Below are 25,055 nucleotides of genomic sequence, written 5' to 3'. Positions count from 1 at the left end.
GCCTATGACAAATGCCTTTAGAAACAACTACAGAGTAATTATTAAAAGTACCAATTATCATGTTTCTGTTTTAAACATTTTTATTTAAGTTAACTTATTTCATGTGTGTAATCGATTTTCCACTCATTTTTCTAACGTGTTAGAGTTTCGAAATTTGGTACGTAAGTGTGCGAAATTCGAAAATTCTATATTGTCTCCATAACAATATTAGGTAATATTTTTATGGATACAACATACAGTCATCATATATTTTTAGATTCACCGTAACAACTTTCGGTTACAATTATATTTTCGGATTTAAAATATCGGTTAATTGATTAATGAAATTAGATTTTGATTACATACTAGTGCCGTCATCTGGTAGAAAATTTGGAAAGTACATCTTGGAGCTCTCTAATATTAATGTTATAGAGCTAAGAATTTAAAAGCAAAAACCAGTTAAAATGAAGCATAAATTCCCTAGAACACTAATAATAGATTGATTTTGAAATCTGTTTTAATTAAATTCATTTGGTATTTTTTTTCTCTTGTTATCGACACTCACTTATACATTGTATATTAAAACAAAAGATAAAAATGTAAAAGTATAAACGACTGTCCTCTTTCCGCCCAGAGTTTCTTTGTTGAGCACTTCGGTGTACTATTGGTTTAAACATGCTAGAGTTTTATAATTCTTATCCTTATACTCTTGCAAATGCCATCTAATCTGTATCCTAAATAAAATTTTCTTAGTAATAAACCGAGTAAATAAATCTGTGTCCTGATCAGAAGAAAATAGTTGGTGTTCGAATCAAATCAGAAAAGATATGCTTTCTCATTTATCATTAGCTTAACCACTTAACTGTTTCATTTTCTTTGTTACCTAATAAGATGGCAATTTCTATTTGGGGAATATTTTCTTATTTTGATTCAAATGGAAATCTATTGAATACTTGACTTATTTATGTATTCGAAGTAATTTTAATATTGAATTATAATCGTTATGAATGGGTTCTTTTGCTTACTACTATCAACATTCGATAAATCGATGCACGTTTGGCACTCGGGCAAAACAGTTAAGTGGTTTACAGACTTTAGGTAAAACTGATATTATTTATCTTCAATTATTGACAAATCTATTAAGGAACAAAATTGTAAAAAAAAAAAAAAAAAGTTTGAAAAGATTGTATCTGAGAAACACAATAGTACCATTTTTTTACTCCCTCTGAACGGTCGATTTTGCTACAAACGAGGATAATCGCTGTAAAACGGGTTCACTGTATTTTCTTTTACGATATTAGTTAGAAAAATTCTGAACCTTCTTTGCTCATGATTAAATTTATGTATGAATAGTTCATTTCAAAATACATGAACTAGATTTTATTCTTAAATTACTTTTAACACAAGTGAATTATTCTTTCCTTGCGCTGCATATAAAGTGGACTCGGATTATTTAGTATGGTTGTAATTTTCGATTTTCCATTCGGATCAAAAATTGACCCGAAATAGAACAGAAGGTTTTGTGGATTTTTCCAGTTTTAACTTATCGAAAAACTTCACTTCAAGTTTAGAAAAAAATATTTTTGTTTTTCAAAGAGTTTATATTGGAAGGATTCTCCTTTCGAATGCCTGTTGAAGATAGAATATTCTTATGGAACATGTAGATGAATAAGATTAAAGAAAAAAAAATAATGAAGATTATTTTATTATTTTTCTTCTCTTTTTGTGAATTTTTAATGTTTCTTATTTATTTGATATATATTTTAGATTTTGTCTAATACCGTATCCTTCTAGCCACATTTGAAACAATACTTCAAAGCATCTTTGAATGAAATTCAAAAAACTGAGTCGTTAAGTTTTATCTTTCAAGAATAGTAGTAATTCAAGTTCCAAAGCCTACTGCATTTGTCTGTTTCATTGGTGGCAGGCGGAGTGCTTGAACTCAAAGTTCATAACCTCCATTCATAACAAATGATAGGGACATTGAAAATACTTAGCAAATGATTGTGTATGAAGAAAGTGGCTAGCAGTTACATTAAGGTAGTGTTATAAATATTAATAATATTTCGAGAGAGAGAATTAAAAGGTGAAACTTTTCGTAAGATGCTTTTCGGCAAAATCGGTCCAGAGTCCTGTTGGTGTGATAAAGCAAAAATTAGACTTTATATACGGATTGACTTGGAGTTCAATTTCTTTAAAAGCGATGTTGTTGCTTTTGGCCAATTGATCAAAGAATCATGATGGCAGATTTTTTATGCAAATCTTTTTTACTGCAGCAAAATTGAAGCAAGAGTATAGAGTGAAATATATTTCACTCTATACTCTGTCCACATTGTACAGAAATTCAGAAAAAATAAGCTATTACATTTTCCCTTTCAAGAATTGTAATAATTCAAATTTCTAAATTTGTTGCATTTGGCGATTTGAGGAATGAAACGTGGAGTGCTTCAATTTGAAGTTCTTAACCTCCGGACACATGAAATTATTTGGTTATTGACATGGCATTGGGATTACTTAGCAAGTGGTTGTGTATTATGAAGGTGACTAGCAGATAAATTGAGAAATAATATAAATATTAATAATATTTCGAGAAAGAGGAATTAAAAGGCAGAATTTTACGTAAGATGTTTCTCGGCAAAATCGGTCCAGAGTCATGTAAGTGTGGTAAAAATTATACCTTATATATGGATTTATATGGAGTCATACAGATCAATTTTCTTTAAAAGCGATGTTGTCGCTTCTGTCCAGTTTATCAAAAAATCTTGTTGATAATTTTTATGCAAATCTTTCAATGCTGCAAGGCTGAAGAAAGAACGTAGAGTGAAATATACTACTGTCTACTTTGTGCACAATGAGAAAAATTTATATAAAAAAAAAATGTTTCCATGACAACGTGAAAGGTTATTTCCCTCTTAACTGGAAGAAGAGAACACGTGTTTCCACTGATGGAAATGCAGTGTGAGTAATTTGATCCGCATATCAAAGGCACTAATGACTGGCAGAATTAAAAAATGATGCAGATCGGATTTCGAGGAGACGGTTAATCTTTTCCGCTTCTGTCTGCCACTGTGCGGAGGTTGAAATTCGACACGTGAGAGAGATGTGACGTCGCAGACGAAGTCGAAGCAATATCGTGCGACCAGAGTGTTTCTGGGAATATGCGGAATAAATGGGTGACTTATCGAAAGTGTCTCGTTCAGAACATGAAAATTTCGATGAATGCATTTCAATAATTTGTCGCTTGTCTTTTTTGACTTTGCTGGAGTTTTCCTTGTTGTTTTTGAAACTTACTGAAAAGTCTTATTCAAAGCAATCGGGAAAAGTTGCATATGACTACTTTCTTTTGATTCAATTTGTATATATTTTTTTTCTTGTGCGCTCAGTATACAAAGAGAAAGTACTTTAATAATCAAAAAATTCAAACACCAAATTTTGAAGAATCTGAACTTTTCTCAATTCAAAAAATATATTTTTGGAATTGTATCTTTCCATCCTTGAAAATGATAATTTAAAAAACGCTTTAAACTAAACGGATAAAAATTGGTATATGAAGTTTATACATTTCCATCAAATTTTGAATGAAATGTAGTTAAAAAAAAATCTTTCTGGATGTTTGATTACGAATAAGCACTATAATTATAAAGTGTGAAAAGCTAGAAAAATGAAATTTTGTTGGATGTCGAAATGGGAGCCATTTGGTCTTTACATCCAGACCTTACGTTGAAGCCATCTCGGCTTTCCAGACATTAAGAAAATGAAGTTTGCTAGATCATGAATTTATTAGCATATAATAATATAATAGCATGAATAAATTAGCAGACTTTAGGTCGAAAAATGTTAGTTTTCAGATGGAAAAAGCTGGTGTTCTTTTAATAGAAAAATGTATTTATTTAATGCTTCAGAAATGAAGTTATAGAATCGACACAAATGTTTACAACTAATTCTTGTAATCAAGTCAGACTCCAAATATAAAAAGCAGTTGTCAAGATGAAGTAGGAAATTATATTAATTCCAAAGGAAAATTTTAAGCATAGGTGTCAATAAAATTTTTAAACATTGTGCGTGGGGGGGGGGGAAGGGGCATCAGCAAGAACGTGTTATGTTGCTGTTGATCAAATGATATGCAGATTTGGTACTACTTTCCGAGCTTTTTCTTGTCAAGAAAAATCTCGGAAATTCTATAATTTAGCCGTAAAATCCAGCGGAAGTTTCTATAAAATTATAATGAATTGTAAAATCCTGAGCATAATTACAAGTATTTAATCTGAAAATTATTTCCCGGCTTCCTTTATTTAACTAGCTTTAGTCACGCATTTAGAATCGCCGCAGGCAATAGCATCTTTTGGAAAGATGTGGAATATGCCGCGGCAAGAAAAGTGAAGGAACTTTTATTCTAATTTTATGCGTGAAAAAAAGCATTGCGGTTTCGAAAACCACAGCTTCAAATAATAGATGGCTTATGATGATTGCATGAAGGACTTTCCGTTAGATGGCCATCACCAGATGGTATCATCAAGATGATGATCAGATGACAAACAGTTAGGGATTATGTATTTAATGATATTTAAATTCACCAGAATAATTCATTTCCCGAGTCTTACTCATAATGTGAAGCCATCGTTAAACGAAACAATTTTCTCCACTGAAAATAGGACAATGCGTTCCATACCGCAAAAAATACTCACATTTATAATAATGTAATTTATTATTTGTAATGAATGGTTTTTTTGCAAGAAAGTTGTTTAAAGACGTATGTTTTTTGGCTACCTTCAAAATTTGGCCGAAATGAGATATAACAGTCCGTATATGAATCACCGTGATAGCTACTGCCTTATCACGGTGATGCTTTTCAAAGTACGATCTCACGATTTCAGTATCTCCCTTATTTCACTGGAAAGATGGTCTTCCGTTGAGACTGTTATATCTTCCTTTTCTGATCAAATTTCCTCCCCAGAATTTTGCTGGGACAAAATGCAGTTTAAACCCTTCGAAAGCTCTGTTTTTCTTAAATTCTTCCCTGACGGGCCCTGAACTTCCTCAGAATTCCATTCCATGCTTTCCTGTTCTCAGCTAAGGTTTTTGAATTTATCACTTGAAAAGTTTTCATTACTTTTCCAGGCAGTCTATTCATCTAAATTTTGGTCTCTTTTCAAAATAGCCCTAGTGTTGCTTTAAAACGGGACGTTAATATAACTAAACTAAAACTAAACTCCCAGCATCCTATATACCTGATATAATCCAAAGAGTAGTTCAAGGAACATGGTCGTCAGAAATATATTGTACTTCAAGAAGAGAAGATGACTCGCGTAATGCATATGATGACTCAGACTCGTGCGAGATGATGTTCCACGCCCAGCTGAGCATTCATTTTATATGCAGATGTGCATTCCTGGTTCTGAAGGGAGCGCTTTCAGGTCTTCTATTATTTGACCTTCATCTTTGTTTGACAAAATCCGTACTATAGGGCAGCTAAGAAAGCTTTCAGTCCAACCCTAGTGACAGCGAGAGGGGTGGGATGGGGAATGGATATATAATATGAGCCGGCGCACAGATATTTTCTCTACCCTCCCCTTTTGGAGACATAAACCAGTAGAACGTATTTTTAGGTTCTTTAACCGCGCTCAGTCGTATGTAATCGTACGTAAAACTTTTCTTTTTCGATAATTCTAGAAGAACCAATTTTGTCGAAGAGATTTAATTTTTGAGTGTGTTTTGACTCAAATAAAATTGCGTGAGATGGCTGAAAGTAAAAATACCTTCTTTTGAATAAATATTATTGAAATTTTATGAAATAATACATTATGAATTGATGAATTTAAGAACAAGAGAAACCATTCATATTTGAGTTCGTCAACAGATGATACAAAATACTGAAATCTGGCGTTGGATGCTTGGAAATTGAATGCTGAGACGTGCAATAAGTGAACAGTAGAATATTTATCTAGAAAAATAATTGAATGTTTGAACGAATGACAATTGAATATGAAGGACAAAATCATTACAACTAAATGTTGTGGGAAATGAAATACCGTAAAGCTTGGCCTATATCTGGGAACAATTACCTTATTGTCTGTTTGGATGTAAATCGAGTATATTGCAACACTTCTCAATTCAGTTTCGTCAGTACAAATCGGCCATCAAGTGAAAGTGGCCCATTAAAGACTTCTCATTTTAGCAGAAGCTATCATTTCCTTTGTGGTCAGGCTAATGCCATTTTAAAATCATTAGGGAAATAATGACAATGAAAATTTGATTTTCTGTTTCAGATGATAATTTTACTCATTACTTGTAAATAATTACCGAGACCAAGATTATTAACCAAGCTTTAATAATAAGATTATTTGAAAGTGTATATTTAATCTTTTATATTCTTATGTCTCCTTTGGACACCATTCAGGACAGTGCATCATTTGACGTTTTATTTATTTTTAATTTTGATTTTTAAAGATATCTACAGAGGGGTAAGAAGATGTAGATTATTTTTTTTCGGGGTAATTCAATTTAAAACAATTTTATCTATATTTATCTTTCGGAACAATAAATATGTTCTTGTATTAGGTTAACAATTATACATCGGATTACTTAGGGTAAAAGTTGCAAAGAGTTAGTTTAATAATTCAAAAGGATTTAATTATAAAATAGAATATAGTTATATCTTATCATTTTTGTCATAATTAAGCTGTTTGGAATCGATTGGTATTTTATAGATTTTGACTTCACTATTGAAATATGGGTTTAAATTAACGAAATGTATCATTCAAAATTAAACTGATATTTTCTGGGGAAAAATTACTAATAAATAAATAAATTATTAAGAATGTTAAATACAGTTACATATTTAACTGTATTTTAAGGTTTCTGCGTGTTTTATGGATTGTGTGGTGTGTTTGGATGGGTTTCTGCTGCCAAATCATGTTAACTAGCTGAAATCATAAACTAATGGATAGTGTATTTGCTGAAAATATCAACCTTTCGTATTTGGATCAATTTAAAATGAAGACAGTCTTTTAAGATCAAATTTTGTGTTTGAAAATATTAGTGTAAAAAATAATCAGTATATGCTAAAATTTTAAAACCAGAGGGAGTATTCCTCCCCCCCCCAAAAAAAAACTTTCTCGAATTCTCTTCAATAAAAGACTTATCCTTCTTTCTCCGCAAAATTATAAATCTTGCGTTGGATCGCGAATATCTTATATGGCATTGGTGAACACTGGTTACGAAATATAGATTTTTGGGTGTTTTTTTGCGTAAATCGAGCATCTTTACTGAATCACCTTACTTACTCTAGAATATGTACTTTTGACGTCTTTTTGTCGGCCGATCGACACCAAACGCTAGACAAAAGCTACAGTTACAGTCACGCTAAAGTTACGCTATTTTTAAACTAAAGCTACAGGTCCAAACCAAGTTTCATCGATTTAAGTCGTAGCGTTTCAGTTATTACGTTTACATGCATGAGAAAATACGGGCCTGCAGATGGTCAACAGTTTGATGGATTTGATTCAAAATTTGATAAAATATCTATATTTTAAATGTCAAACGTATGCATCAAATTTTCTTTAAGTAGTTATCGACTTCATTTGCACTTGAACAGCTATATAGACTTTCTGCGAATGGATTTCGTTCAAAATGGGAGAGAAATTTACCAATTTGATTTCAATTCTTTGGAGAGAAATTTACCAATTTGATTTCAATTCTTTGGAGAGAAATTTACCAATTTGATTTCAATTCTTTGGAGAGAAATTTACCAATTTGATTTCAATTCTTTGGAGAGAAATTTACAAATTTGATTTCAATTCTTTGGAGAGAAATTTACAAATTTGATTTCAATTCTTTGGAGAGAAATTTACAAATTTGATTTCAATTCTTTGGAGAGAAATTTACAAATTTGATTTCAATTCTTTGGAGAGAAATTTACAAATTTGATTTCAATTCTTTGGAGAGAAATTTACAAATTTGATTTCAATTCTTTGGAGAGAAATTTACAAATTTGATTTCAATTCTTTGGAGAGAAATTTACAAATTTGATTTCAATTCTTTGGAGAGAAATTTACAAATTTGATTTCAATTCTTTGGAGAGAAATTTACCAATTTGATTTCAATTCTTTGGAGAGAAATTTACCAATTTGATTTCAATTCTTTGGAGAGAAATTTACCAATTTGATTTCAATTCTTTGGAGAGAAATTTACAAATTTGATTCAAATTTCTTTCAATTCAAATTTCAGCCATCTGAGACAAAGAACTTTTCACAGAGAGTCAGATAGACATAATTCCAAAAATGTGTTTTTCGGATCTAGGAAAGTCTGAAACGTGGGGCTTCGTCAAAATCTGGGGCTGTAATTTTTCGACGGTTACAATGCTTTCTCCACACTTCGCATACAAGAAAGTAAAAACTGTTATGCTTTGCAGATGTACAATTATAAAGGTGTGCTAGAAGACGTTCTTTACAATGCGTCTGATGACTCGATTGTTAACAACAGAATAACAACAACAATGAATAGTAAAATAATAACGTAGCTTACCAGTTTTGCAAATCTTTGCAGAAAGGCTAAAGTATAGAAAAATACATTAATATAAATATAGCATACTGAAAAATATTAGAATAGAGCATACGTAACATGCACTTTGAAACATTTTTTTTCTGCAAAATTTTGCTAAAACACCATTTTAAAAACCAATTAAATATGTTATTTTTGCTGTATAACTCCATCTAAATGTTTTAATTTTTATAAAATTTACTTTAAAAAAAGATTTATCGCTAGTTAGTGAAGTGTGGTATTTAATGTAAATTTGTCCATTAAAGGAAAGTAACATCTAACACTCCACATTGACTTAAAAAAGATTTTTAAATGTTTTTATATGTAAATTTATTACAAATTTAGTGTTTATCATCTGCAAAATTTAAAAATTAGTCTACTTATTGTCTTTATATATGTGTATGACAAAATTTCTTAATTTAAATCTTATTTTCCTATTTTCTTATCTTAAATTTGTCCATGTTACTTTATTCTAAAATTTTATTTCCTGATCCAAATGCTGCTTTTTTATTTAATTATTTCTACTTTCTTTTTAGTTAATTATTTCTACTTATTCTCACTTTAAAGAATTACTGACTCTTTATTCTCACATTGTAAGCAAAGGAATAAAAATCCCTAACGCTTACAGTATTTTTTTAGGACACCCAAGATTTCCTTTCTTAATTCGACATTTGTCAAGGAAATCTCTATCAGAATCTCTTAGAAATTTTTCCTTAAAGTGATTTTACTATCACATTGCATTTATCTTCTTTTCTGAATGAATCATCCCTATTTCGCTTCCATGTATAAATTATTATTCTCTCTTGGTGAAATAAATTGAAGATTATTCTAAAAGTGTCATCTGCTCTACCATACATCTATAAAAATAATGCTACATATAAAAACTGCTGGAAATTTTAACCCTTTCGATACGATTTTTAAATGATTAAAATTTGACATTCCCTTGTAAAAATGAATATTTCTGCAATAACACATGTAAAAGGAGGATTATTTACTCTACAGAGAATGAAGTCTAATCTTCGGGACATACGTGCTCTTTAGGATCGAACGGGTTAAATAGGCGACTCAAGAATCCAAGCAAGCCTCTCCAAATCATTTTTAATTGTGAATGATTCAAAATTGATAACAGAAAATAAGTAAACTAAAATCCAATTCCTTTTCCAGGTAGAGGACGGAACCATGTGCAGTTTCTACATGAGTCCTGGGGATGCTGTTCTACAGGTGGCTGGTCGCAGTACTAAAGCCATGACTGTACAAAGGGCGCAAAGACTCATAACTCAGGCAGGGAATGCTGTGGAGGTGATTATCAAAAAGTAAGAAAAAAAAAATGATCGACTTGATTTCTAGAACTATAAAATATACCTGAAAAAATTTAAGACATTCTTTGATATGGTAATTTTAATTATAGAGTTATGTATTCAATGGAGTTTGAGAAGAGTACAAAATTTGAAATGTAATGTAGAAGTACACAAACAAACCTCTTTTAAACTGGATTAGAAAAAGCTATCGAAAAATTGTGGAGGGTTGATATTCTTCTCTGCATTGTAAGGCTATTTGAAAAGGCATCATTATATTTATTTTTTTAACCATCATAATGATTAAATCCAAAACGTGCATCTTTATGTTTAACAATTATTTTTATTTACATGTCTATAAAGACCAGGATAATGTAATGTTTTTCCCCTTGATATTGAAGTTAGAGGGTTCCGGATTCGAATCCCGACTTTACTATAGTCCTTCCGTGCATGTACACCTTGTGCACGTTAAATTTTGACCACGTCATGGATTAAATGACATCGGACTACTGTGTGAGGTAGGATGTGCCTGCTCAAGTGCTGTCCTTGTTTTATGACCGTAGCTCAAGATACCAGGTCGTCCCCAAATAGCTCTCGAGTTTCTTCAAAATGGACAAAAATATAAATAAAATTATCTGTTTACACATGTGCTTCCCTTTTAAACCGAGATGATGACAAAATGGCAAAAGGAAGGGGAAGAAGGCGAAACAGGTCGGGCCCACATTCAATATAATACCAAAAGTTTCTCTCCACGCGCCAACTGGAACAGAGCAGATGTCCTTTTCTTCACTGGACATGGCCCATTCCCGACATACCTACACAGGTTCTATCTGGCCAACTCTCCTTGTTGTAGTTGTGGGGAGATAGGTTCCCTAATTTACTATGCCATTGAGGGCTTATTGATTCTCTCAAGGCACATGAGAAAGGCAGAAACAAGTCTCAAGGAAGAATGGTACAGGAGAGTTGCATCGAATACCCTTTCCCGTGGCAAGATCAACCCCATAGTAAATCATATTCATAAATACCAAGACCTCTTCAAGACAGCACAATAGCCAAGACGAAAATGCCACTTGTCAAAATCGATATTATTCCCTCAAAATTGCAATACTCTACAGAACCAAGTTTTCACGAAGGAAATCAAAACCACAGGACCCAGACGGACGCTACAGATTTCTGACTCTACAATGTTAGTTTATATGCTTATTCATAATGTAATTTATCAATTTATTTTCCTTTTTTCTCTTTTTAAATTAGTAATCTCATTTCCCTGTAAGGTCAACCCATTGCCGAATTCTTGTCCCCTCCATTTAGTTATTATTTCGCCAAAGCATTAAATACAGTCGTGTAGGATTTGACACCGATGGGGTTCTCTCTGGAGATCCCTGGATTGTTTGTCTTCTTTCTTTCTTTTATCTTCTTTTTTTCCATCTTATGCTCATACAACTGGTTAGATAAGTGGTATAAGCCCCGGGGTACAGGATGACGTTATGTTATGTGTTTCCACATCGCATAGAAAAATATTATATACCGTCATTTTTATGCATATTTTCGCTATAATATTTCAAAGGAATTGTGTCCGTTAAAAAACAAACAGAACTGTAAGGGAACTGGCCATTTTAACTTCTTGATTTGCGAATTTATTTAGCTTCCTAACTGAATGTCGCTTTTTATTCGAGGCATTTATTGTTATTTCATTCATGAGATATTGACGCATTTCCAAGTGATTTTTTTGCCTTTTAATACCTTCACTTAATTGCAGATTAAAATACTAAAACTTCCATTATTCGATTCACGTTTCACTTACGTCATCGTAAGCGAAGGCTTTAAATCAATTATTTCATATTTTTTTCCTCAAGGCGTAAGATTTGTTTCTGTTAGATAGACTTCTAAAGACATCGTTAAAAATTAATTTTGACATTAATAAATCATTAGTTGTTAAGGCAGTTTTTTATTCTGCTGGAGCATTGTTTTTTTAAAAATTCTAATTGATAATGGTGGTTGTTTAGATAAAATCATTTTTGGCTGTAAGTTATTTATAATTTTTTTTCTTTCGGCAAACTGAAAGTCAAAAAAAAAAATCAGTTTTTTTCTTTTTTTTTTTTTTTTTAATACAAGATTAACAGGAAAAGCGCGGATTTGTAGAAAGTGATGTTTCACATACGTGTTATCTTAATTACTTCCCTATAATTTCCTCAACACTAGAACTTCATCTATTTTAGCTTACAGTGAAAAGGTCGCGTTGCTTTATTGAAAATAAAAAGAAACAAATTGTCAAAACATATGGCGCCAGTGGATTTTTAGGTATATAATAAGTCAAAGAATGAAGAGTGGAGAAATGGACGATCTTGTAAACTCAGCAGACAATGAAAGCACACGAATTGTCAAAAAAAGGGGGGGCTGGGAGGGGGGGCAAAGGAACTAATTTTGCAATGGCAATAAGCCTAAATGAAGTAAGAAGATACTTTTTAATCTAAATCAAATCTTAATTTTTAAATTTTTATCTTAAATTAGCCCATATTAACTTTGTTCTAAAATGTTTTCTCTTTATTGATTCAATTCCCACTTTTTTATTTAATTCTGAAACGCACTTAAGACTGCCTATTTCCACACCTGAAAAGAAAGGATAAAAATCCATGACATTCACACATAGCATTCAAAGATACCCAAGATTTATTTGCCTAAATCCCTATCAGAATCTCATATTAAAATCTCTGAAGGGAAACATTTCGGCTGCTTTGCTCTTGTATTGCGATGTAATCTTTTATCGCTTTTTTTTCTGTTCATAATATGGTGAAATAAATCGAATACCGTGGTGAAATAGATCGAAGTTAAAATTTCAAAAGTTTCTTTTTTTCAGCCACGCATCTGCAAAATTATGTTTACATTTTATGTATATATTATACATCGTATCCCATTGTATATAAAAAAAGTAAATTGTGTCGTACTTTTTTTCTAAGTAGTAATAACGCTTTTCTATTAATATAGATTTCATTTTCTCTTTTTCAGTTCTAAGTATTTAAGTTTGCTTTAACTATATATTTTTATACATGGTTTATATATGAAAAATATATAATTGCAATCTATTTTTAATTTGAACTATGCATTATTTTTCATAGAAAGAACACGATGGAACATGATTTTACTGTGTGCGTAATATATTAATGACGTAATTCTCTTCTTCGTCAAGGATTGATTACTTTATTATTATTTACAATATTTTGTAACAAATTTATTTACATTGTAATCGTCTAATTTTAGCGTTTTTAATCCGAATATTTTGCTTATCCCCCGAATTTCCTCCTAACATTAATTTTAAAATATTTATCTTTCGAATTTAGTATGGATTGTTTTAATTCAAAATAGTAAAATTCTTATACTTGATTTTTGTTCATTTCATAAGTCTGCAATGATCACAAGGACATCTATTTTTAAGATCTTAAACCTAAGAGAACTTTACAGCTTTTAAATGAATTAAAAGTGTCATTTCCTTTTGCCTTTTACTTGTTGACAGTTTTTTTTTTTTTTTTTTTTTTACTTTGTTAGAATTTTTGGATGATTCAAATTTTTACTATGGTTTCTTCGTATGCAATGCATTTCAAACTTACCAAGTTTAATCCTTTGACTTAGGAATTTACTTAATTTCCTAATTAGACAATACATCCTATCTGAGACATCTATTAATTTAATTCTTATAATAATATAAAGTCATTTGATATATTGAAGTTTTTTTAAGTGATTTTTGTATTTTAGATTATCAAATAATTTAAAATACAAAAATGACTTAAAAATACTTCAGTATTTCAAACGACTTTTATACTTTCACTAAATTGCAAATTTAAAATTATAAATTCAGTAATAGGATGGGCGTGTCAAGTTCGTCCTAGTACGTGAAGGGGTTAATTGCATTATGTATGTAATATTGTAAATTTAATGTTCAATTCCTTGTTATGGACTAATAGCAGAAACGAAATTATCTTCGTTTATATTATGAAATAAAAATTTTGCAAAGCGAAGCGTCTATAAAATTATTCAAAACGCGTGCCTCATAACCTACCTAACATTTTTTTTTTTTTCTTCTCTTGTATCTTACAAAACCCGAAGCCGTTCGGCATCTCAAACGCAATACAACATCGTCCTTGGCGCAGACTAAACAAAACCACGCGCTGCAACGTCACTCTGTCAATCATAAAGTGTGTTCTGACAAACCCTCACCTTAACCCCTCGCAAATCGGCCTTTCCCACGGACTGATACGCAGGTGCGAAAGTTAAATCGGAAGCGATCCAAGAGCGAACTTGTTGATTTCCTGCCGCATTCCTGCCCGCGATGCCAGGTTTCGTAAGCCTTCCTCACCAAACGAAAATAGGGGCAAGGTGAACAACAAGGGAGCGCGATTAGGTGGAATGAGCAGTTCCGAGGAGCATTCCTCACTGACCACGAGAAGATGATGCACATTAAAGTGACCATTCTTCATCCGGATTCGGATCGGTGAGTGGTTCGAATGCATTTTATTATTATTATTTTAAAATTTTAATGAGTTGACTTTTGCAAGTGTGTATTGCGGTGGTTGTCAACTGTCAAGTTAGGCCTAAATTGCTGGAACTATTGTTAGTAAAATTAGCTGCGCAGGACAGGTTTAAATTAAATTCGTGCGGTGTTTTTCGTGGCGGAATTTCAATGCTACATTTTTACGTTAAAAACACTGGTTTTCGACTACATTGGCGAATTCTTCTTTTATTTTTATTTCTTGTAGTTAAGGCTTTCCTCTTTCCAAAATAGTATTTTCTAGGAAAAGGAAGGTCTGATCTATCATCCAGGATAATTTTCAACAATCTTTTAGCTAAAATATTTCTTTAACTTCAATTTTCTTAAACTTTAATTTTTATAAAAATTTTCTACCGTTAACATATCTCAAAAACTAATAGAGGTATTTACATAAAAATTTCAGCGTGTGTTTTAAATACTGTGGGCAATGAAATGAACCAAAAGTTTTATTGTTGGTGAAATACGTTTTTATTTATAGGTGTTTTTAGAAAAATTAAGTTGTAAAATGTATATATACGTACATTTTTATCCATAATTTCTTTGCATCTCAAAATGTTTCTTAGATTTTAGTTCATTTCATTCATCATCATATTCTATAACGTGTGTACAAAGAAAAATAGGATAGCTGCATTACAATTTTGTGTAAAGTATTAGCCGTTTAGGTTAAATTTCATTAAAATTTACTACAAATTTTCCTATTTCTCAAAATATATTATATTTCCAAATATTTTTTTTTTTTTTTTTGTATATATAGTGTTTATAATTGACAATACATCTAAAAACCATAAATAGTTTTTAAAAAATACAATTTTTCAAAAATATTGCTTCGAACGTAGTCTGCTACCTTAAAATGCAATTTATCAACCATTTCTCATAATGATTCGTTCACTGAATTACAGAATATTTGATTTTCAAATTTATTCATGCCAAAGCTGCAGTTAATGAGACCATTCTTTTGAAAGTGTCTCGAATGCCCTTTCAATTCTTATTAATTTAGCATAACCATAATTATTCCTAGTAGAATTAGCTAAGAGATTAGATAAATTTTTAGTTCAGAGGGTTTAATCACAGGTTTTAAGAGTTTTCTCCATTTGATTTATTCTCATAAGTTTGAGTAACAACTTTTATAAATTAAATAGCGAAAATCGATACTTTTTTTTTAGTAGCAGCATATAAATAATACAATGTGAATTAGATATGTTTACAGAGATTAGAATGTATTATAAATGATTTAAGGACAGAGTTTAAAGGCGTTTGTAAAAATTTGATGCTTTGAATCCAGTTGTCTTTACCTATAAGAAAATTTTAGCTAATGTTGACTTTGGAGGTGAAACCCTATTCTATGAATTATCGGTAGCAATAGTACTAAACATGAAAAATGCTTTTAGATTATTTGCAATTTATTTCTATTTTTAAAAAATTTCATCTTTTTAAATATGTTTCTAGTTTATTTTCAAATTTTTTTTCTAATGTTTTGGCGTTCTCTCAGAGGATTTGGCTCTAAATTAAAATAATAATAAAAAGCAAATCGTTTTATTTCTTAAAATTCTGAAGATTTATTAAATAACTGTATTTAATGCCCTTGTTTTAATAATGTTTTTCTTTCGCCTTTTTATTTTCATATATTTAAAGGAAGAATAAACATATTTCCAAAAAATTTTAAAACTTTTCCACAAGGCGGAATCGTGTCTTAGGATTTCATTTTTTTTTAATTCATAAAAGCTAATATGAAGTAAATAAAAAAAAAAGCAACATCATGTTCTGTTGCTGAATTTTCAATGTGTATCATATATTTTCATGTTTCCCCTAAAATCTGTTATTTATACGAAGTACTGCAACAATGGAATAAATGCATTTCATTCTATTTGGATAAATGCCAGCAATGAAAGGCACGTAGAATCAAATGGGGAAAAAATTTCTAAACAATGTTCTCCACCGTCCAAATTAGCATTATTTGTGGTTAATATTTTTATTTTTTTTACTTATCCCCTTTTCTGTGGAAAGGCAATTGTTATTCTCGCAAAAAAGTATATCTTTTAGAAGTACATAAAATTCTCAACTGTTTTTATAATTTATTTTTATTGAATGTATTTACTTATAAATTTGCTCAATTAATTTTCTTTTAAATGTTATCTAATTTCAGTATTCCTTAAATTTTGCGAACAAAATTTTAATGTCAAATTGTCAATTTCAAAATTTGAATGTTTTATTAAATAACAAAAATTTATTTCATTTTTCAAAGTGTTTCTTAAAATTATTAATTAGCAAAGTATTTTATAAAAACTGCCATATAACTATATGCTCTAATGGTAAAATTTTGTGTGACTGTGCTTTTTTATAGCAATATGGCATTTAAAATGATTACAGTATTATTAAACTGCCTTTCAGATAGCTAGTTAAATTCTGACATCAATGTGATATATATTAATCTTTTCTTTTCCATTGTTGGAATCTTCAAAAATGGTTTAATTGATAATTATTATACAAAATTTAATTTTAAAAAATTAATAATAAAAATAAAATTATTCTGACGTTTAAAATTATTTCATAGATGTGGAAAAAGCATAAAATTATTATAAAGAATCTAAGAAACTTCCACTTCTAGCATTTGCTTTAAATTACTATAAATTCTATCTGCCTTAAACATAATTGAACTATAAATTCTCTTTTTTATATATTTATTACATAACAAACTTTTGAGAATTATATTCATGAGTCATTTTTACTCTACAAAATTTGAACCTTGCATATCCATTAGAACCATAATGAAAAAGCTAAATACTACAACAGAAAATTTATAACATTTTAATATTTAACGATATTTTTAGATCTGTTTTAAATTTTATCGGTTTAAATTCAATTCTACAAATAATTCTATCCGCATTCCTTCCATTTCGACGGGGTCTTGAGATGGATGCGAGTCTCTCATCTTTAAAATAATTTATTTCTTCCTCACTAGATGGCAGCACTAAATTTTAGGTGAATCCGCTGCTGGGATTTTAACATATTTAACAAAATTAGGTTTCTCTTCTCTAATTAAAGATGAATGCATTATAGTATTATGAGGACTTGATTTTAATTACCTTATTTGTTTTTAATCAATACATATAAATCGTACTTTTTGAAGCAAGTTTGAATTTGTAGAATTTTCTTTCTGCTAAAGCAGCCCTAAATGGCACTTGAATATCGGATTTAATTTTATTAAAATATAATATTTATTTTAGAAACTTTTTAATATTATTTTAAATATATATTATAATTAGGTAAATTTAAATGATATAATCAAAATCCATCCATACAAAAGACTCGAGAGCCGGATCTGCATCGCCAAACGAAGCAAAATTTCACTAATATGTGATACAGTTAAAGCATCTTTCGAAAAAAAAATAATAATAATTGAAAATTTTTTTGTTAAGAGATGAAATTTGCCTACTTTTTTGATAATAAATTAAAAATGTATTTCATTGTTGTTAAAGTTGTGTTTCGCAAATTCTGAAGCTCTAAAAATAAATCCTTGGTCCCAAACAAACAAGAAGAGAATTTCATGTGATGCAGCAGACAAAATAAAGTTGTTTTTCAGTGACGAATGAAGAAAAATAGCATTATGCATGCTCAAAGAATCTTACATTATTTTTTAACACGCATGAAATGCGCATTCCTTTGCGCATTTCAAAATGAGCCCTCTAGAATGGACAGAATTTGGAATGGAATGCGTAAAGTGTCTTACAGAAATTGAACAAATATGAAGCGTAATAATCTCAGTCAAATCAAAGAAAATTTAATATCTATCTTTAGACACGAGTCTTTAAAGCAATCACAATATCTGGAAGTCGAATGAGGTAAGATCAGGCAATGGGTGGCCTGATTGTTTTTTCAAAAGACTTTTTACAGATATAGAGTGAAATAGATTTTTTTTAAAGTCAGATCTGACATAGTGCGCCGTCTTGCTGTCACGAACTTTACAATTTTGCTTCAGTAACAAAAAAAAACCCGATCATTTTTCGAAAATTGCATATGATATTGGTATCAATTCACATACTGAAGAGCAATTCTCCTTTTATATATATACTAGCCGCCTTTGACGACCAGCCGGTTCGCCAATCTTAATGCTCGTTAAAATTTCAATAATTAAATATTTTATGCAATTCCTACTTTAATAGCTTCTTCATTAAAATATTTTAAAACTTCAAATTTTGATAGTCATATAATTCACTCATAATATTATAAAAGCCTTCAGTCATAACGTAATATGTATCTCTCTCATTTTCTGTTAGCTCCCGCAGAATTTATGCTTTAAATTAAAGTGGAAAGGATTAATCTGCAATTAATATAATAATATTTTTTACTGAAACAAAGCATTTTTTATAATATGATTACTGAAAACAGAGTTACTGAGCGCTTAAACTTTATGAGCACTAAAGAATATCTTTCCTAATTTATGTAATATCTCAAGAAATTATCAACAAAATTTTCTCAGATTCATCGCGAACAGATCGATTTATTAACAATGTTTCATTTTAAATGCATCAAACACTTAGAAAATAAAATGAATCGTTTAAAATAATCGGTCGAAAACAGGTTTTAAAAAAACTACTTAAAAAACAATATACTTAAAACTATAAGCATATACAAAAAATATATAACTAACATAAATATAATTTAATTACAAAAGCATACAACTAACCTAAAAATAATTTAAATCAGGTCCGCATTCGTTGATAATAATTGTCAACAATAAGAACTCAATGCGCATGCGTGAATTTTCAACGCCAGTTACGATAACGCAAGTGCATGAATTTTTCTACTCCAGTTGGGATAACGCTGTGCAGATTAGACATTTTTAATTTCCTTTATTCTGTTTTATTTTAATTCAAAAGTACTTCAGAATGAATCTGAAAGTTCGATTCATTAACAATGTTTAATTTTAAATGCATCGAACATTAAGAAAATAAACAGAATCGTTTGAAATAATCGGCCGAAAAATCTTAAGCCTAGCCTCATTAGTGTGGGGGGAAAAAACTGAAGCCTTACTCATTTGGCGGTGAGGAAAATAAAGATTTTTTTGGCGAGAAAGTTAGTTTTTAATTAATAATTAAAATTCTAATTAAAAATTCAAAAATAGGGGCCCCAGGTGCACATTCGCGACTTCCAAGATATACATGTACCAAATTTGATAGCTGTAGGTCAAACGGTCTGGCCTGTAGAACGCCAACACATGCGCACGCACACGCACGCACACACACACATTGAGCTTTATATAAGTATAGATATATCACCGAGCGTATTGATGCTATTCTCTAGTGAAATTTTGCTTTGTTTAAAACCACGGAAACGATTCTAAAGCAGCTGAACAGACGAATTAGCAACAGTCCTGTGTATATCATAAAATCAGATTATATATGAAATACTCTTGAATCTTAAGAAAACAGAAATCTTTGGTTTGTAATACTCAACTTTAGAGTGCTAGTTTTTTTATTTCTCCACCATCCCCCCTATTTTTAAGTATTTTTGTCTCAACAACTTTATTATGCAGAACAGCCGTGATGTTTACGGCAGGTAATAAGACTTGCATACAAACAACAAGCTCCATTCTATTAAGCTGGCGTTGTCTAACTAGTCTTCTCTACTAAATAGGCACCGTGGAGAAACTTTAACCCGACTACGCATTCATCAACATTCATCACACACTCTGACAATATTTTCTTTTTGTGACCAGCCTCCAATCTGTAGAGATTGTTGTTGTTCCTTTTACTTTGGTTTTTACTTTCATGTATACGTAGTATAGAAAAAAGTACAGTAATCGTCAAAAAATTCCAACTCGAGAATTTGATAAATTTCCATGTTTTAGCTTTCTCTGAATTCGAAAAACACATTTTTTGGAAAATATCCGTCTGTCTGTCTACCTGCGACAAAGATAATTCAAAAGTGCCTTGAGCTAAATATATCAAATTTGCTATGTGATTACAGTTACAGTTTTATGTCGAATCTTTGTTTCAGTCGGCTGTGAAAAACGTGTCTAAAACACAAATTCGATTTTTGGATAATATTAAATCCTCCAAGGGATTAATCGCCAAATAACTCACCAAGGATAACACTGTAGATCAGTAAAAATGCTAAATTGGCGGCAAAAAATATTTCGTAACTATTGTACGTCATTGCCACGTAAGGCGTTCCTTGACAAGACACGCTTATTAGAGAATATGGGAGAAAGTTTCAGGGAGACGATTCCCACTGGTTTTAAAACATTTCACTTCAAATAATTTTTACTTTGACTTCTAACTGAGTGGAGCGCCTCTTCCTAATATTTTCTTATAATTTAAAGTTCATGGCGCTGTTTATGAGTTATTATTATTACAACTGAATTAAATAAATTCGCCTTTTTTGCAGCAAAAACTGTTATCCCCCAATGCAAGAGAGTCAGAGTTTCTAAACATCAAAATTCTTCGGAGAAAAAAAAATGTAGAAAATGCTTATGAAAAGTTGCTTTTTGGATCAAACCTTTCAGAGACGATAAGTTTCTTGACGATTGAAATTGAACTTGCCCCAAAAGTTTCTTCAATGACTTGAATACTTCAAACTGTGCTAGAATATGTTGAACTAGAATATGTTCAATGTCATTAGATGCTTATGAAATATAATTACATTTTACTGTCAGCTTTACTTCCCTTTCAACTTCTGGACTTCTGTTTTTTATCATTTAATTATAGTATCTATTACCTCTGATTAAATTTTAATGGTAATTGTAGTGCAACACATTCTATTTCAGGATTTTGTTCTAAAAAAAGTATTTCAATCTAATCCAGTGACGTACAAAAAATGCGTTAAATATTTTTTATATAAATATTAAACTTGATGCTGTTATAAAATCCGGGTTAATCAATCTCTAAACAAGATCTTTTTTCTTTTGGATTTTTGGAGGTGTTTGATACAGAAGAAAGACGGCTATTTCTATGCATCTGTTTCGTTTTTGAGCTACCATGCTCACGTATGTGAGCTTGGGCATTCAGAAATTTTTAGTCGTTATCACTACAAATTTCAGATAGAATTTTACTTGTTAAAGAATGAGAGGGGAAAAGCATTGATCAGTTTAAAATTTCGAAGGGATATCGCCAACAGAACATATTTCTACAACAACGAATATGCAATAAATAAGCAAATGCCCATGACTAGTATTCATATTTCGTCTTGTATTTTGTGCCCTATATTAATAACTTGCTGCTGTTTTCTCCGGCGATGCAACTCTTCAATCTATCATTCTGTTGTCTAGGTACTGATAGTCAACATATAAGGTTTTGAATGCATATAGTGGTTAACAATTAAACAATTGTCCCTTTCGAACAAATTTGTTACATTTATATTTATTATTTATTAGCCTCCTTTGACGGCCGGTTAGTTCTGTAGGAGGAAAGTTTTGTATAATTTTATTTCATATCAGAGAAAGAATTCTTGCAAAAATGAAAGAAGTCGTTACATAAAATTTCTTCAAACATCCTACTTAAAGAAATATCAAAGAAGGTTCAAAGACACACAAAACTATCTTTTGTGTGAAATTCCCCTCAACATTGTCATAACAAGTTATACATTGTGCGAAATTAAAACGGGTCACGAAATGTTAAAAATAAACAATTTCGGTATAATTTCATTTCTCATAATGAAAATTATAAGAATAGATAGATTTTTAAATTTTAACATACAGTGAAGAACTTGTGATTTATTTTATCAACTACATACTATTTATAAAATTTGTGCACAACTTAAAACAGTAGTGAGTTTTAAAGAAATTGAGGAATTGATTAAATAAATCTTGATAAATATAATTTTAGATTTAATGTTGATAAATTCAATTTTAATATTTTGTCTTTTTTTACATTTTTTTGGTCCACTAGGATGCTGCATTCTAAAGTATTACTTATTTCTTGTACAGTTTTCTAAGCCTTCTTGGAACAACAGCAAAAGGTTTCAGTTCAGTTCACAAAAGTACTCGCTTTGCTTTCTTTTCCTGCGGTGCCAACATCGGCATATTTCAAACTAAGAAGCAGTCTCCTTTCAGTCTAGGTTGCAGCAGATCATTTAAACAATTTCATTTTCCTAATTGCCAACTAAGTTTTTTTAAAAAATATTAGTTATATAAATTACAAATTATTAGGATAATATTAAAAAAAATTGTCAAATACAATTGCTCGGGTCCTTATGCGTTTCATTATATCTACTTTGTTATTCAAATATTTATATACTTTTATTATATCAAGTATTTATTATTTTAATTTATATACAAAAATTTATACAAATATTTATATTGATACATTATGTTTATTTATATTTTTAACACCAAAAATCTGCTTAATTAATATTATTTTGTTTATATATGATGTGAAAATTGAGCTATCTAGAGTCATAATAGATAATTAAAAACAAATACATGTTTATAAAATTAATAAAATAAAATGGCTGACAATATAAAATACATTAGGATGTTAAAAATGTATTTAAATGTGAAATTAAATTAACCAGATTATGAAAAGAGACGCATCATAATATACGCTGCCTAGATCTGCAAAATTCCTTAATCTGCGGTTAAAAGCCACGGTTTTTAACTTTTGAAAAGAAGTAATATTAACCCCTTCCTATACAAGGACGAGTCTAACTCGCATATCGAATTTTTTTCTCGCAAATTTAAAAATTTTTTTCTGCAATTAAGTAAAAGTATTGAGTTATTTAAAATGCAAAAATTACTTACAAGCGTATTATTTTCTGAAATGCCTTATAATAATAATTGACCGAAATGGAATGTCATCTAATTAAGAAGTTAAGCAAATTCATATATAAAGGGTTTAAGATTTAATTCCTAGAAGCACAATTTCTGAAGCTAAAAACAACCTAACTACATCAAATTTCCGAAATATTACGAATTTTATATGGCGTATAACGAAGTTACAATTGCCTATGTGTTTACTTTCCTTAAAATGAAGGCATTTCAAAGAATTTCGATAATACGGATACAAAAGTGATTTTGTTTTTGCTGCAATCATCCAAATGGGTAACCTTAAAACAAAATTTGCCGGATTATCCAGAAGAAACAAGGCGATATTTGCAAATTGTTCTATATTCATTCGTAATTAATGAAACTAGCCGCCTTTAGTGTTCAGATTAATAACTTTTTAAGCTGTTAAATATCAATGTGGAATACATATTTTTTATTAAATTTTACCTTATTTGATGAACGGAAAATATGAATATAACTGAATAAACCAAAACGAATTATTACGCGCCAAAGTAAAAAGTGTGTATATAACGAAATAAAAGCGGGAGTGGAAATTCTAATTCGGAAATAATGTCCAAAGAAAGCATTTTTTTTTTAAATCTTAGTTTTAACATTGGCAAAACTACGCATTTGATTGTTTCTTTGGTTGAGTTTAAATTTCGTCATAACATAAGAAATACATTGTTACAAACTGTGCATCACATTATAAAATAATTAAAAATAGAAAAAACAGTATAAAATATGAAACTGATATAATTTAAAAAAAATACTTTTTTATACTTATAGATAATATAAGAATGATTATTGTGAAATAATAATTTGAAATAATAAACTTATATATCTAAGTAATTCATAGCATCCCAAAGCCTGTTTTTGCGCTTGATTAAAATTCGATGTCTATTTATTAATTTTATATTTATTAATAGTTTTTGGTGAGCCCTAACCATGGCATTTCTAATAATATTTTGCAATAATATTATTAGAAATGCCTAATAATATTTTGCATTTCCATCCATTAGCGTAGCATTGAATTAAATGCAGCTGTGAAAATGTTTAGTTTAGTTTCGAGAAGCAGTCTGAAAAGTTCTTGTTTACATTTCACTACTGCCATTCGACAATTTGCAATAAAAGCCATTTCTCTGCTACATGCAATAGCATTTTACATGTAAAGAAATAGTTTTACTATCTAAAACTTTTGTTCGGAAAAGAATGGATTCGAAAGATCTTTTCAATGTTTCTGTTCCATTAATATCTTCATTTCATCCTTCAAATACGCCGAGGATGATGAGAATTTGATGAGTCTATCAAGGTCAGAGAGAACAACTGGCAGTGTCAGCTGGCACTGGGGATTCGCCACACCCACGATGTTTCTATCCGTGCGACTAATTATAGAACAAATACTAAGAGGAGGAGTATTTCCCTGCCACTGTTCCTGCCTTTTAAGACTTCTGAAAACTCTTAGACTGTCGGCAACTCTTCTGTACGGATTTTGCTGAGATAAATCAGTAAGACTCTCGCAGAGTTGAAAGCTCGTAAATGCACTAATATTGCGTTCATTCTGAAATACTTTTTGAAACAACGAATTATGAGTTCAAAAGACAGGAAGCCGCTTCTTAAAATATTTGCAGAATATTGGACTAAACAAGCATTTGCGACTAAACACGCATAATTCCTTGAAACGAAGGGAAAAAACGAAAGTTATGGGTGCAATAAGATTTAGAAATAGAAAAATGGTTACGTGTGTAAAATGAAACGTAAAATATACATGAATTATAAGAGTTTCGTATGGAATCTCTTATTTTATATATCTGTCCAATTTTAAAAATAACCTTTTTATTGACGAGTAAATTATTGTACCACTCCTTCGTAAATTTGTAGATTTTCATCAAAATTTCAATGAAATCCCTTCACAGGAAGTCGGTCTTCCTATACTAACAAT

General features: G+C 30.2%; 1 protein-coding gene across 2 annotated transcripts in view; it reads left to right on the top strand.

Moving 5' to 3' along the window:
• Positions 1-25,055, top strand: part of LOC129968172 (trithorax group protein osa-like) — a 128,837-nt gene that overhangs the window by 31,572 nt on the left and 72,210 nt on the right. The window contains exon 2 of one of the 2 annotated variants that reach the window (XM_056082009.1): positions 9,682-9,830. In XM_056082009.1, the coding sequence (XP_055937984.1) occupies positions 9,682-9,830 (149 nt within the window). Of the gene's footprint in view, positions 1-9,681; positions 9,831-14,076; positions 14,299-25,055 lie in introns of those variants that run through there. The other variant, XM_056082010.1, reaches the window with a different exon arrangement.

This window comes from Argiope bruennichi, chromosome 5, assembly GCF_947563725.1.
Source record: "Argiope bruennichi chromosome 5, qqArgBrue1.1, whole genome shotgun sequence".
Taxonomy (NCBI): domain Eukaryota; kingdom Metazoa; phylum Arthropoda; class Arachnida; order Araneae; family Araneidae; genus Argiope; species Argiope bruennichi.
This window is presented reverse-complemented; position numbering and strand designations above follow the sequence as displayed.